General features: G+C 46.5%; 1 protein-coding gene across 1 annotated transcript in view; it reads right to left on the bottom strand.

Annotated features, from left to right (window-relative positions):
- The window catches only part of LOC130111123 (centriolin-like), a 43,407-nt gene extending 28,822 nt beyond the window's left edge, over window positions 1-14,585 (bottom strand). Inside the window, exons 1-3 of the mRNA XM_056278174.1 lie at window positions 14,447-14,585; window positions 4,213-4,366; window positions 804-892 (exon numbers count right to left, since the gene is read on the bottom strand). Of these exons, the coding sequence (XP_056134149.1) occupies window positions 804-892; window positions 4,213-4,321 (198 nt within the window). The 5' untranslated portion in view covers window positions 4,322-4,366; window positions 14,447-14,585. The remainder of the gene's footprint in view (window positions 1-803; window positions 893-4,212; window positions 4,367-14,446) is intronic.
- Between the last annotated feature and the right edge of the window lie 2,075 nt (window positions 14,586-16,660).

Here is a 16,660-nt window from a genome sequence, read left to right as displayed (position 1 = left end):
AATTAATTAATTGTAAAGCGCTTTGAGTAAAAGTGCCATAAAAAATGCAGCTTGATTGATTGATTGATTGATTGGCGATGACGGTCGACTGTTGCATCGCCTCACGTCGCCTGCCATCTGGGCCAAAAAGTAGCACTTGAACACACTCTGATGGCCAAATACCCCACTCTTCCAAGCCGTCCGGGTCTCTGCTCCACCCCCTCTGCCGATCCGGGGAGGGCTGCAGACTACCACATGCCTCCTCCCATACATGTGGAGTCGCCAGCTGCTTCTTTTCACCTGACAGTGAGGAGTTTCACCAGGGGGGCGTAGCGCGTGGGAGGATCACACTATTCCCCCAGTCCCCCCCCCCTGAACAGGCCAGGGGAGGCGCTAGTGCAGCGACCAGGACACATACCCACATCTGGCTTCCCCCCCGCAGACATGGCCAATTGTGTCTGTAGGGACGCCCGACCAAGCCGGAGGTAACACGGGGATTCAAACCGGCGATCCCCGTGGTGGTAGGCAACAGAATAGACCGCTATGTTACCCACGTGGCTCTTATATCTTTTTACCTTTTGTTTTATTATATATATATATATTTACTATATTTGCTATATATAATATTTGATATATACATATATATATTTACTAGTCTCTTGTATGTGAAGCGCTCTGAAATCGGTCTCCGTAGATGAGAAGCGCCATACAAATTCAATTAATTATTGTTATAAACACTTATCATAGACAGACGGACAGACAGACAGACAGACAGACAGACAGACAGACAGACAGACAGACAGACAGACAGACAGGCTCCTTGCCTGCTCTCTAAGCTCTCTCAGGTATTCCTGCAGGCTGGAGATGATTCCCTCCAAGTCTCTCTGGAGAGCTTCATTGGCGAGGATCTGACCTGAGAGAGAAGAAAGAGGATAAAGAGGACAAAGACCTCCATCAACATGGAATAAAATGACATAGGCTGTGTATCAACATGAAGGATGTTTGGTAACACTTTATTTTAGGGGGTCGGAAATTACCTAGTAATAAGGTGGTAATTATCACATAATTTCTTAGAAATAAGGTTGAAATGACCTTGTAATTTGTTAGAAATAAGGTGGTAGTTTTTACAGGTAATTTTACAGCTAACCCTTACCCTCCCTAACCCTAACCCAAATTACAAGGTAATTTCAACCTTATTTCTAAGAAATTACGTGATAATTACACCTTATTACTAGGAAATTACCCCCTGTGACCCCCTAAAATAAAGAGTGACCGGACGTTTTTCTGGGCTTGCCTGAACAGGAATGTCTCATTTAAAAGACCGCTTCAGACCACTTTCATTCAAACTTGGAGGACACATCTGATGAATCCTTCACAGCCCTCAATATGCCAGAGTGCTTGTGCTGCTGTTAGCGAGACAGTTGTTCTTACTGAGCAAAAGTGATGGACGGTATATTCAATCTAATTTTCAAATATAATGCCAAGTATTTGCTCTTGAAAATAAAACTTCGCCTCAGCAGTGTGGCGAGTTCGGGGGGCAGCCCAGCCGGACCGTCACAGCCGGGACGCGAACTCGTGTATTCCGCACCACGGGCGACAACGTTAACCAGTCGACTAAAGGATCCTGGCGGCTAACGCGTCTACTTATTGGTATACGTTACACTACCCCCCTCCCCTCCTCCTTCGGGAAACGCTTCCGATGGCCTCAAGGGCCTTCCCGATCTCACCATCCCGCTTCTGACACCAATGCAGCGAATTCAGGGGGGCAGTCCGGGAACCGTCGCCACAGCCGGGACTCGAACCCGATGCGTTCGCGTCCCATCCATCCATCCATCGATTATCTGAACCACTTATCCTGCTCTCAGGGTGGCGGGGATGCTGGAGCCTATCACAGCAGTCATTGGGCAGCAGGCGGGGAGACACGCTGGACAGGCCATCACAGGGCCCACACACACACACACACACACCTAGGGACAATCTAGTACAGCTGGTTCACCTGACCTACATGTGTTTGGACCGTGGGAAGAAACCGGAGACCCTGGAGGAAACCCACGCAGACACGGGAGAACCTCCAAACTCCACACAGAGGACGAGCCAGGACGACCCCCAAGGTTGAACTACCCCGGGGCTCGAACCCAGGACCTTCTTGCCGTGAGGCGACCGCGCTAACCACTGCACCACTGTGCCGCCGCCATCCACATCATGTAAAAGAAATGTGATTCATCAGACCAGGCAACCTTCTTCCATCGCTCCACTGTGCAGTCCTGAGGCTCACGTGCCCATTGTAGGTGCTTTCGGCAGTGGACAGGGGTCATCAGGGGCTCTCTGACCCGTCTGCGGCTATGCAGCCCCATACGCAGCAAGTTGTGATGCACCGCGTGTTCTGACACCCGTCTATGAGGTGTCACACATCAGCATTAACTTTTCAGCTTTCTTTTTGTGTGTGGCATTTCCCGCCTTTATTTAATAAGTGATAGTAGAGCGAGACCGGATAGGCAGACGAGAGAGCGGGGACGCCATGCAGCAAAGGGCCCGGGCCGGATTCAAACCTAGGTCGCTGCGGCAAAAACTCAGCCTTATGTGGTACACACACTCTGCCAGGTGAGCCACCGGGGCACCCCACTTTTTCACTAATTTGAGCTACAGCAGACGGACTAGCCTTCACTCACCATGCACATCAATGAACCCTGGGCATCCATGACCCCGCATGTCGCCGAAGCACCGGTAGTCCTTCCTTAGACCACTTATGCTATGTACTGACCACCGCATACCGGGAACACCCCACAAGACCTGTCGTTTTGGAGAGGCTCTGACCCTGTCATGTAGCCGTCACAATTTGGCCCTTGTCAAAGTCGCTCACATCCTTACACTTGCCCATTTCTCCTGCTTCCAACCCGCCCACTTCACCTGCTGCCTGATGTGCCCCACCCCCGACACGCGCCACTGTAGCGAGTTAATCAGTGTCACCTGTCAGGGGGTTTAATGTTTTGGCTGATCGGTGTGCATATGTATATACACACTGTAGCCAAGCTGGCTACAGACACAAACAAAAAAACAAAACAAATAAAACTCCCGATATAACCTCAATTCCTAACTAAACTTTAAACTGCAATGTACCTTCAATAATTAAACTCAGAAGATAACAATCCATCCTGGCATTCAGAGTTCCTGGCCTACACACAGGTGTTGACCCCTGCTCACCTCAGACCAATCTCCCCTAACCCAAACCTGCACTTTACTCAAACCAATCAACTACAACAATATACTTTCTCTGTTTAAACATGATGAAATACATCCAACATCTGACAATAAACAACTCTATCCAAAGACAATTACTCAGTTCATTACACAACACCATAAATATCTATCATAGCCCCAAGCACCCCTCCAATCCCAGACACTTAACCCCAGCTCAATTGTGACGTCACGCCCTCCACAGTTCAAAGGTCCGCTCCGACTTTCCGTCGGGTTCTCTCCCCCTCCAAAACCGGAAGACTGTCAGCTGCAACAGCGGGTCCCTGATGACGTCATGCGATCTGGCTAAACAGTCCACACGTCCTAACACGCAGCGGCCGATCTGAAGTATGTTGACGTCTTGCAGACGGGGGGACGGTCGCGTTGCGATGCGCGCAACCCGCGGAGCGACGCTGACTGTCGGGGTGCGCGCGCGACTCGTGCGCGCTAATAACCACTTGTTTGTCAGTATTGTCCGTCTAGTTTATTCTGATCCGGAATGTAGGATGCCGGCTAGTTCACACACACACACACACACACACACACACACACACACACACACACACACACACACACACACACACACACACACACACACACACACACAATTGCATGTTGTGAGACGTTGTGTGTAGAGCTCTAGGTCAAATAATTTCAGAGCCTGCAACATTTTCTTGCATGCTGTCTTGGTGCGCTCATGACAATAAAAGCCTTGGACTTGGACTTTAGATTATGATCTCGTTTCTTCAGAACTGGTCTATAATGTTTAGGAGTGCATCTCGTCATACAGGTCTGCTAAAAAATGGAAATATCTGGAAGTATATGTGTAAAAAAAAATTTTTTCCAGTTACTGCTTAGAACAACTAAAATAATTCAAAAGCTTAAAACTGTCCTGATACTTTTACCAAACTATGACGCGAGCTCTAATCTGAGAGCTGCTCTGTGATTGGTCAGCCTTCCTTTTGAATGAGGAATGAGGATTGGTCAGTTTGTCTTTACCATCCGTCAGCTGTTGCTCCAGCTCTTTGATCTCCTGCGTTTCCATGGCAATGAGTGATAGCATGTTGTCGAGGCGACCCTCCAGCTCCTCGTGTTTCCGGCTCATCATGTTCAATAGCTCCCTCCGATTGGCCAGACGGGCTGTCACGTGGGTCTGGAAGCGGGATGTAAACCATTACTATCGTAGATCAATCTCTGCTTTCCTATTGGTTGATTATATCAGCCTGGGTAGAGAGCAGCAAATCAGCACACAGAGAGGCCCTAAACCCTCTCACATGGAAACAGGAAGTAAACCAAAGGGAAACAGAAATTGCTAAAATTTGGAGAATGATAAAAAGAAGGAATGGGGTCAAAAGAGAATACGGGTACGCAGTGCTAAATGATGGTGAAGTAACAGCAGTGAGATGAAGAGAAGGCAAAGATGCTGGCAAAAACTTTTGATAAAATTCACAGTTCCAGCAATATTAGTGAGGAAGGGAAAAGAGGGAGGGAAAATACAATAGCAGAGAATGAAGAGCTATCACAGCTAGAAGAAGACTCCAATGACCTATTAAACAAGCCATTTACAAAGACAGAACCAGACCGCTCTCTCAAGAAACATGTCAGCACCAGGAAAAGAGCCGATCTGTTATTTAACGATACACCATCTTAGCGAAGCATCAAAGGGCATTTTATTGGAACTATATAATAAAGTTTGGGAGGGTGGGAAATTGCCACAAAGCTGGAAGGAGGCTGTTGTAATTCCAGTACGTAAACCAGCAAAGGATTGTACAAACCCAGAGAATTATAGACCAAATGCTTTAACATCCAACATATGCAAAATAATGGAAAAGATGAGAAATGAAAGGTTAGCATATTATATAGAAAGTAAAGGTTATATATCTAAATACCAGAGTGGCTTCAGGAGAGGAGGATATACCATGGATCCAGCTGTATGTTTAGAACACGAAATTAGAAAAGCACAGACAAACAGAGAAAGTGTAGTGGCTGTCTTCTTTGATGCAGAGAAGGCATACGATATGATGTGCCGGGGAGGGATTATTAATCAGACTTTGTAAATTAGGTATCAAAGGTAGAATATATAGATGGATTAAGGACTTTTTGCAAGGAAGATCAATACAAGTTAGAATAGGAAAGAAATATTCAGCAAACTTTGTTGTTGAAAATGGAATACCTCAAGGAAGCATAGTAAGCCCTTTACTGTTTTCCATAATGGTAAATGATGTATTTAGGGGAATGGAGAATGAGATGGGCCTTTCGCTTTTTGCAGATGATGGGGCAATTTGCAAGAGGGGAATAAATGTGGGATTCATTACAAAGAGACTGCAGGGGGCTATTATGAAAGCAGAAGAAAGGTCATATAAATGGGGTTTTAAATTTTCAGTTGATAAGACAAAGACAGTGTTCTTTACAAGGAAAAGAACTGATAATGAAATAAAACTAAAATGTTATAATCAAGAATTGGAAAGAGTGAAACACTAAGTTTTTAGGAATATGGTTCAATGACAGACTTACATGGTTTATACCTATTCAGAAAGTAGTGGGCAAATGTAAGAGGGTACTAAGTGTGATGAGGTGTTTAGTTGGGAGTGAATGGGGGGCAGGCAGAACTGCTTTGAAGGCCATATACAGCGGTTTAATTGGGTCAGTATTAGATTATGGCTGTGTGGTGTGTGGGTCAGCAGCGAACACTTCTCTAAAGAAATGAGACAAGATGCAGTATCAGGCTTTGAGACGAGCACAGGTGCATTTAAACAAGCCCAGCAGCAGCACTGCAGGTGGAAATGGGAGACATGCCACTAGAAATGAGAAGGATACAGCTGTCCTTGAACTACTGGGTTAATTTACAGGGCCATAGCCAGGATCATCCAACACTAGACACTTTAACCCCTTGTTGGGAAAAGGAGAGGAGGGACACAAAAAGCTTGGGATGGACAATGACACAGAAAGCAGCAGAACTTGAAGTAGATCATTAAACATTAGTAGATTATTAGTCCAACGGCGCCTCTGCCAGCAACACCACCTTGGATACTTCCAGATGCCACCGTAGATTTGACACTACTAGGAAAGAAGAATAAAGATAACGAGTTTAATTATGATTCGCATGCCACACAGGCTTATAGTGATAATCACCAGTTACGTTCAGATTTACACGGATGCATCAACGAGTTCAGTAAATAAAGCAGGAGCAGAAATCTTTGTTCCAGAATTTCACATTACAGTAGGGAAAGGGGTCAATGAGGAAATGCCCGTACACACAACAGAAATGCTTGCAGTATTGTTAGCAGTGCAGGGGATACAGGAAACAAGACCGCTGAGAACAATTATTTGTTCAGACCCCAGTTCATCACTAGCCAGTTTGCAATGCAGTCATTCAGACAGCCGACCAGATATATCACTCGAGGTACAACAAACATGATGCAGAACTCAAATGATGGGTCCTACGGTATCATTTCTCTGGGTACACACATTGGCACTGAGGGAAATGAAGTAGAAGCAGATAAGGTTAAAAAGAAGGCTACAAAACACAATCACATTGATTTGGTAGTTACTTTAAACAATACAGAAATAAACAGCATCATCAAGCACAGACTGAAGGAAAGGTGGCAAAAGCAACGGGAGGAAGAGAGGAAAGGACGGTGGTTTTACACAGGTCAAAGGACAGTGGGAGAAATGAGGTGTGCAGGAAGGAACAGGAGACATGAGACAATAACTTCAAGACTCACATCAGGACACACCGGACTAAACAGTACACTTTTCAAAATAGGCAAACACAATCCAGGTAGATGTGACTACTGTGGGCCAGAAGAAACAACAGATCATGGTATGATATATTGTTACAAATATGAGGCAGAAAGACGGCGCCTGACTCAGAGTCTCAGAAAAATAAAAGTACAATTTGATTTAGTAGCTATTCTACAGAAGAATGCAGCTGAGTGTTATAAAATCTTATTTCAGTTTCTTAAAGTAACTAATTTAATTAAGAAGATTTGAGATTTTTTTTTGGGGGGGTAGCATAATTAACAGACATTCTGATCCATGCTCCATACCAGCTAGTGGCGGTAATGCACCATTTCATTGTTTGCCAACCGCCGGTGAACACCATGAAGAAGAAGGACGTACCCCAGAAACTCCACGAGGAGAACAAGACCGAGCAGATTCCAAGTTCAGAAGCAAGTTCGAGTTTACTGTCCTATGTATTTAGAATACAGCTGTGCTCTGGCTCTCTGCCTTTACACATGGGCCACACGGATCAAAGACATGAGGACGGGCGTCCGGGGGGCCTGGTGGTCTGTTCCGTTGCCTACCAACACGGGGATCTCCGGTTCGAGTCCCCGTGTTGCCTCCGGCTTGGTCGGGCGTCCCTACTGACACAATTGGCTGTGTCTGTGGGTGGGAGGCCGGATGTGGGTATGTGTCCTGGTCGCTGCACTAGCGCCTCCTCTGGTCGGTCGGGGCATCTGTTCAGGGGGGACTGGGGGGGAATAGCGTGATCCTCCCACGCGCTACGTCCCCCTGGCGAAACTCCTCACTGTCAGGTGAAAAGAAGCGGCTGGTGACCCCACATGTATGGGAGGAGACACGTGGTAGTCTGCAGCCCTCCCAGATCAGCAGAGGGGGGTACTTGGACGGATACAATTGGGAAGAAAAAGGGGGAAGTCCAAAAAAAAACAAAACAAACCATGATTGGGCTTATACTGCAATAGTGGCATAAAATGATCAAAAAAATACAATTAAATCATTAATCGTAATTATTTGTATGACAATTAACCGTCAGCTAAACTTTCATGATCGTGACAGCCCTGCTGCATTCTCTTGTGCCGATGCTGATTTACAGATGGTAGAAACGGACTGCTTGTTTGACATTATCATATTTGTTGTTTGTTATCTGTGGTGATGTGATTTTGTAGGGTAGGTGGCATTAAAACTGGAAGCATGCATAGTGTTGAAGTGCCGCTTGAGATCATCTGCTGTGCAGACAGCTACGGTCTGCATGCATATCAGGCATGTCGGTTTGGCATTGGCGTGGTCCGGTATAATAAAACAAGACAGATCAGTCCAGTCAGATTTGAACTGGCGGTTTTCCTGGTCGACTTTGTGCTTTTGCCATGTTCTTGGTTTCGGACAGTTATGGATTATCTGTGACTTTGCTGGTGAGTGGCTCTGTCTAGTCAAGGACCGTAGAGAGCGTGGAGTAGGTCTTACGTCTACGTCCTCTATGGCACAGGTCAAGTGTACGGTGTGAGGTGTGGTCAGAATAAAGAAGAGCAACTCGCACTTTATTTCACATGTTACGACAGGTGTGTTAGTGACAATGGGTCGGCGTGGGCCGACATTTGGCTGTCGCAGACCGGACCTGGCCCGCGGGCCGCTTATTGAGGTTCAGGGATCTAGGGCCTCATGGTGGTTTAGCCATTAGCACAGTCTGTGGTGTTCCCATGGTCTCCCCATGCATGTGTATGTGTGTGTGCATGTATGTGTGTATATGTGAGTGTGTGAGACTTTGCGATGGAGACAGGGGGACACCCTGGACAGATCATCTGTCCAGGGTGTCCCCCTGTCTTTTGCCCAATGCATGCTGGGATACACTCCAACCCCCTGCAACTTCGCAATGGACTAAGCGGCTATAGACCATGTATGGCAGGATCACTAATGTATATGAGAGGATCACTGTGGAAGTGTGACCTCAGTAAAGCCCACTCATTTATCTCATACAACACAGTAGAAAACACATCTACTGTCCTCTATTAATCTATTTGCTGTTCTACTCCATCTGTTCTGTCCCGTTAGACTCTAGTTTCTGGTTCTGTCGTGTCCCAGTCTGACCAGTGCTACTGCCCCTGCAGCTCCTCGACAGTGATCAGGAGCAGCAGGAGCTGTGGAGACATGACATCAGCGAAATGACCTCTGACCCAAAACCCAAAACCCAAAACCCACATGGCTGTCCATACTGCTAGTAGCATGTGAAGACATCTGGTCTGATCTGTGAGCTGAGTCTGCTGGACCTTCTCCATTTGCATGATGTGAAGAAACAGCCTGATGGTCTGACACACGGATGAGAACCCCCAACCCTGCCAGTGTCAGAGCCTCGGTCTACCCCTAAAGGTACAATCCTTAATTCAAATATCAACTAAAGGGTCACCCCACTACCAAAACATGAACAACAGAACTGGATGCTGCCTGGAGAGGTGGAGGTATGCACTGCAGAGAAGAGGAGTGAAAGTCAGTAGGAGCAAGACAGAATACCTATGCGTGAATGAGAGGGAGGACAGTGGAATGGTGAGGATGCAATGAGTAGAGGTGATGAAGGTGATGAGTTTAAATACTTGGGGTCAACTGTCCAAAGTAACGGGGAGTGCAGGAGAGAGGTGAAGAAGAGAGTGCAGGGAGGGTGGAGTGGGTGGAGAAGAGTGTCAGGAGTGATGTGTGACAGAAGGGTATCAGCAAGAGTTAAAGGGAAGGTTGACAGGATGGTTGTGAGACCAGCTATGTTGTATGGTTTGGAGACAGTGGCACTGATTAAAAGACAGGAGGTGGAGCTGGAGGTGGCAGAGATGAAGATGATAAGATTTTCATTGGGAGTGATGAAGAAGGACAGGATTAGGAACGATTATATTAGAGGGACAGCTCAGGTTGGACAGTTTGGAGACAAAGCAAGAGAGACAAGACTGAGATGGTTTGGACATGTGTGGAGGAGAGATGCTGGGTATATTGGGAGAAGGATGCTGAATATGGAGCTGCCAGGGAAGAGGAGAAGAGGAAGGGGCCAAAGAGGAGGTTTATGGATGTGGTGAGGGAGGACATGCAGGTGGCTGGTGTGACAGAGGACAGGAAGAGATGGAGACGGATGATCCGCTAATCATCATTGGTTAAGAAAGACACAAAACACTTATTTTACGGCTAAAACTCTTCAGTTATTTATGGAGCTATACCTCCATTACATATTGTCAAATAAAACACAGATTGGTGTTTTGAAGCTACAAGTTGGATGGTTTTTGTGTGGAACTCAGCAGAGTGACACACGTCTTTATTCAGAACATCATGTAGGACAGGAGGGCCTCCTATCATCTAGCAGCAGAGAGGACAGTGTGTATGCTGACAGAGACAGACAGACAGAGAGAGACACACACACACAGAGTGAGAGAGAGACAGACAGACAGACAGACAGACAGACAGACAGACAGAGAGAGAGAGAGCCAGAGAGAGAGAGACACACACACACACACAGCGAGAGACAGAGACAGAGAGACAGAGAGAGACACACACACAGTGAGTGAGAGAGAGACAGACAGACAGTTTTTTTTAAGTTTCCTTGGCAGTAAATTTAAAAAAGATATAAGTTATGATCCTCCAGAAGAAGCCCAGGTGTCAGGAAGGTAGACACCTATTTACTCTAGGTAACACCACCCTAGAGCACACGTTAAGTTATGATGACCTGGGACTGAGGGTCAGTGGGACTGAGGGTCAGTTGGACTGAGGGCCAGTTGGACTAAGGGTCAGTGGGACTGAGGGTCAGTTGGACTGAGGGCCAGTTGGACTGAGGGTCAGTGGGACTGAGGGTCAGTTGGACTGAGGGCCAGTTTGACTGAGGGTCAGTGGGACTGAGGGTCAGTGGGACTGAGGGCCAGTTGGACTGAGGGTCAGTGGGACTGAGGGCCAGTTGGACTGAGGGTCAGTTGGACTGAGGGCCAGTTGGACTGAGGGCCAGTGGGACTGAGGGTCAGTGGGACTGAGGGCCAGTTGGACTGAGGGTCAGTTGGACTGAGGGCCAGTTGGACTGAGGGTCAGTGGGACTGAGGGTCAGTGGGACTGAGGGCCAGTTGGACTGAGGGTCAGTTGGACTGAGGGCCAGTTGGACTGAGGGCCAGTGGGACTGAGGGTCAGTTGGACTGAGGGCCAGTTGGACTGAGGGTCAGTGGGACTGAGGGTCAGTGGGACTGAGGGTCAGTTGGACTGAGGGCCAGTTGGACTGAGGGTCAGTGGGACTGGGGGTCAGTGGGACTGAGGGCCAGTTGGACTGAGGGTCAGTGGGACTGAGGGTCAGTTGGACTGAGGGCCAGTTGGACTGAGGGTCAGTTGGACTGAGGGCCAGTGGGACTGAGGGTCAGTGGGACTGAGGGTCAGTTGGACTGAGGGCCAGTTGAACTGAGGGTCAGTGGGAATGAGGGTCAGTGGGAATGAGGGCCAGTGGGACTGAGGGTCAGTGGGACTGAGGGTCAGTTGGACTGAGGGTCAGTGGGACTGAGGGTCAGTGGGACTGAGGGTCAGTGTCTCGGGGAGCTTTGGTCTGGCAGTGAATGCACTTAAAGAGAAAGCCTGAAGAGCTTCCTATGCAATAAAAAAACATCCTATAAAACAGAAAATAATAAATGCGCTGTAAATTGTCAATATGGAAACAGATTTTTTTTTCCCCCAAAGTAGGGGTGTGAAACAGGGCTGCAGTCTCAGCCCCACCCCGTTTAACATTTATATTGATGAACTGGCAAAATCTCTAGAAAAATCAGATATCCCTGGTGTCACCCTCTCTGACACAGAAATTAAATGCCTACTTTTTGCAGATGATCTAATATTATTAGCTCCATCTAAGGAGGCATTACAACAGCAACTGGATCATCTGCAAAACTTCTGTCAGACCTGGGCTCTGACAGTTAATCTGAAAAAGACTAGAATCATGATCTTCCAGAAACGACCCAGGTGTCAGGGAAACCCAAACAGGTTCTTATGAGGCTCCACTGACATAGAACACACACACAGCTACATATATTTGGGGCCAATAATTACCTCTACAGGAAATTTCAATCTCACTATTAATGATGTCAGAGACAAGGGAAGAAGGGCTTTCTATACTATAAAAAAGTCTTCAAACATTGACATACCTGTTAGAATATGGCTCAAAATATTCAAATCCATAACTGAACCAATGTTACTATATGGTAGTGAAGTGTGGGGTCCTCTTGTAAATCAAGACTTTGAAAAATGGGACAAACACCCAATCGAAACCCTGCACACTGAGATTTGCAAGAGCATTCTCAGAGTACACAGGAACACACCCAACAATGGATGCCGAGCAGAACTGGGCCAGTTTCCCCTGTTAATAACGATGCAAAAAAAGAGCAATCAAATTCTATCGACACCTAAAAGCAAGTGACCCCAACTCCTACCATCACAAAGCTCTCAGATACCAAGAGGAAAACAAAGAGAGGAGCCCCCTCAGCCAGCTGGTCCTAAGGCTCAGCTCAGCCAGCAGCACAAGTCATCAGGACAGCCCTCACACAATCTGGCCCAACCAAATTATAGCTGAAGACAAATAAAGTTACATTAACCACTGGACATCTATCACAAAAACTCAAAGCAAACTTCAATGTTACTTGGCTCTAAACAGACGGTACATGATGGCAGACTACTGACCACCGTGACTGACCAGAAACTGAGGAAGACATTGACTATGTACAGACTCAGTGATCACAGAGACTGGCCGACACAGGCAGACCTGCTGCCCAGAGAAGACAGGCTGTGTCAGCTCTGTCCAGAGAGACAGGTGGAGACAGAGCAACACTTCTTGCTACAGTGTAGCACATACGAAGCCTTATGAACAAAGTACTTTACAAAAATTAAATGTAAATTCCAAGACTTCAACACACTCTCTGACCAGACCAAAATGACTTGGACACATTCTCTGACCAGACCAAAATGACTTGGACACACTCTCTGATCAGACCAAAATGACTTGGACACACCCTCTGACCAGACCAAAATGACTTGGACACACCCTCTGACCAGACCAAAATGACTTGGACAAACTCTCTGACCAGACTAAAATGACTTGGACACACTCTCTGACCAGACCGAAATGACTTGGACACACTCTCTGACCAGACCGAAATGACTCGGACACACTCTCTGACCAGACCGAAATGACTCGGACACACTCTCTGACCAGACCGAAATGACTCGGACACACTCTCTGACCAGACCGAAATGACTCGGACACACTCTCTGACCAGACCGAAATGACTCGGACACACTCTCTGACCAGACCGAAATGACTCGGACACACCCTCTGACCAGACTAAAATGACTCGGACACACTCTCTGACCAGACCGAAATGACTCGGACACACTCTCTGACCAGACCGAAATGACTCGGACACACTCTCTGACCAGACCGAAATGACTCGGACACACTCTCTGACCAGACCGAAATGACTTGGACACACCCTCTGACCAGACTAAAATGACTTGGACACACTCTCTGACCAGACCGAAATGACTTGGACACACTTTCTGACCAGACCGAAATGACTTGGACACACTCTCTGACCAGACCGAAATGACTTGGACACACCCTCTGACCAGACTAAAATGACTCGGACACACTCTCTGACCAGACTGAAATGACTTGGACACACTCTCTGACCAGACCGAAATTACTTGGACACACTCTCTTGACCAGACCAAAATGACTTGGACACACTCTCTGACCAGACCGAAATGACTTGGACACACCCTCTGACCAGACCGAAATGACTTGGACACACCCTCTGACCAGACCGAAATGACTTGGACACACTCTCTGACCAGACCAAAATGACTTGGACACACTCTCTGACCAGACCAACATGACTTGGACACACTCTCTGACCAGACCAAAATGACTTGGACACACTCTCTGACCAGACCAAAATGACATGGCACACCCTCTGACCAGACTAAAATGACTTGGACACACTCTCTGACCAGACCAAAATGACTTGGACACACTCTCTGACCAGACCAAAACGTGTCAGGTCATGTGACAGCCTGAGGGACAAGCAGCATAACACATGGCAGCTGTAGTCTCCTCACCCCCCATGCTCCACCTTCTGATCTACTTCTGTTTCTCTATTGTCATGGCTGTGTCATTGTTTCTTTACGGATCGTTACAATGGTGTGTTGATGTTCATCATTAGTGTTACTGTGTATCGTTCAAACTGTAGTTTTGATGCTTTGGCAACATTGCTGTAAAACGTTCATGCCAACAAAGTCCTTTCAATTGAATTGACACACACACACAGACACACACACACACACACACACACACACACACACACACACACAGCGAGAGAGAGACAGAGACAGAAAGACAGAGAGAGACACAGCGAGACAGACAGACAGACAGACAGACACACACACACACACACACACACACACAGCGCGCGGGGGGGGGGGTAGTAGTAGTATAAATTCTACTCACGGTAGTTTAAGGGTAGACCTCGCTGTTGTGTTCTGCCTCGGGGACCGCAGGGTTCTACTGGGTAACACGCTGCATTTCCTCCCTCGTCCTCTTCCACGATCCTCTCTTCCCGCCCAGCCGTTCAGAAACAGCAGCCCAGCCTGCCCCCCCCCCGTCTCTCTGTCTCTGTCTCTCTGTCTCTCTGTCCGTCTCTCTCTCTTTGTCGCCCTAAAAGTACACTTTTTCTTTTCAACTCCCTCGCTCAATGAATCTACACAGGAAGCCCCCCTCTAAACCAATCAGAGCGCACAGCTGAGAGTGACGGGTCCGCTGGCCACACAGCAGTGAGAAAGGGGCGGGGCCAGTTTCTTAAAGAGACAGGGGCCGCAGTGGTCAAGGCGTTTTTTAAACATACTTTACTTATTCGTTTTTTCTATCATGTACAATCGTTTTTTACATTGCAACAATAACATTGTCAGAGTTTCAGTACAGCGGAGAGTCAAAACACAAGAAGCAATAATCATAGTCTAAATATAATAAATACAATGCAAAAAAGAGTAAATAAGAGGAATAAAATAAAATAAATGAAAGTGGAAAGGCTGACACAAAAATAAACTTATGAGGTCGATGGTCAGATGATGATAATGTAGCCGGGTGGTAAATCTGTTAAATATGTTAAAAGATTTTCCACTTAAATTTAGTATAGTTTAACTGTTAATATATGTAATTGTTACACTGTCAAGCCATGTAAAATGTCATTTGATGTATTTAAATTGTGAGGCAGATTGTGAGTGTATTTTTATAGTTTTGGTTGTCATTGCATGTTTTGACCAGTAAGTGACAGTGGCGGACTTTTATTGTAACTCCGTGCAAGTTATCCAAGTGCATCTTGGGTATTCTTTCTTTTTTTCTTGTGTGGAGCGCCTGAAGATTGCGGTGTGACAGTGCTCTGACTCCGTAGTAAGTAAGGGTAAATATCTTGTGAAATATACCTGTAACATTATTCCAAACAATATTGTATGTCGGTAATTTGACAAGATGGTTTGATTTAGACGCTACTGGAGTTGATGTTCGGTGATTTTGGGCGCGAGCCGTCGACCGCTGTTCGCCATTGCAGGCATGACAAGGTAATGTTGGCGTGAATAAAGCCACACCATGCCATTGTATTTGGGATGTAAAGGTTTTATATGCATTTTAATTCTGTTTAAAGGTAACTGACAGAGTGAGAAGTTGCGCGATCTTCAGGAAGTTCCACATGTCTTTGTTAAACCCTGTTTAACGTACATAGTCCACTGCCGTATTTTGCACCGTATTTTGCACCGTATTTTGTATTTATTATTTCCCTTTTTAAAATATTTTCTGTTAAACTTGCCACATCTGTGAACATTTATGAGCTGTTTGCTCGAAAGACACAGGAATGTATGCACTCAGTAAAACGATCTGCATTCGAAGGTTCAAACTATAAAATTAAAGCTACAAGAACCCCGGAAGTAATTGTGTCCTGTGTGGTATCTAATTCCACGGGCTACATAATTTTGGTACCAGGAGTGGGGTGTAGCTAAAACATTTTTTTTTAAATTGGCAACAGAGTGGCTTATTTTTACTTAAAAAAAATACGGCAGTGGTGAAGATTGCTGGTGACGTCCGTTGGTGTTGAGTCTGAAGCCATCCTGCTGTGGAGGTGGTGACCAGCGAGAGACGACGTGAGGGCCTCTAAGAGGTTCTGGTGCTTCCTGTTTCACACGACTCAGCCGTACCAGCGCAGAGGACTCCAGCGCTAACTTCAGCTACAAAGATCAAGATCCAGCAAGGCTCCAAGTTAAAGACTGTCCTTGTAGTATCCTTGAACCAGGTTTTGAACTAAATATCCTCATTTATACTGGACTGAGTAAAGATTAATATATCATTATGTCTAGTGATTCTGGTGATGAAGGGAGTTCACGTAATGATAATGGCCACACCTCAGGTGGCATAATGGGTATAGGTGAAGGTGCTAAAAAAGAAATGCAGACCACCATGCAAGGGCTCGCCAGACTGCGAGATGAGCTGACCAGGTTAAATGGTGAAGCAAGGGCTCAGAGAGCAAGTGATAACAGTGCACCCACACGTTCATACATCTACGTTCCAAGAGAACGCCAGATCCAAGCATTTAGTGGGGAGTGTGGTACAGACAGGAGATCTGTCGAAGAGTTTATTGAAGAGGTTGAAAGGGTTTTAAGATACAGAGAGCAAACA

Source organism: Lampris incognitus, chromosome 1, assembly GCF_029633865.1.
Source record: "Lampris incognitus isolate fLamInc1 chromosome 1, fLamInc1.hap2, whole genome shotgun sequence".
Classification (NCBI taxonomy): Eukaryota; Metazoa; Chordata; class Actinopteri; order Lampriformes; family Lampridae; genus Lampris; species Lampris incognitus.
Note: the sequence above shows the minus strand (reverse complement) of the source record. Positions and strands in the feature narration are given on the sequence as shown.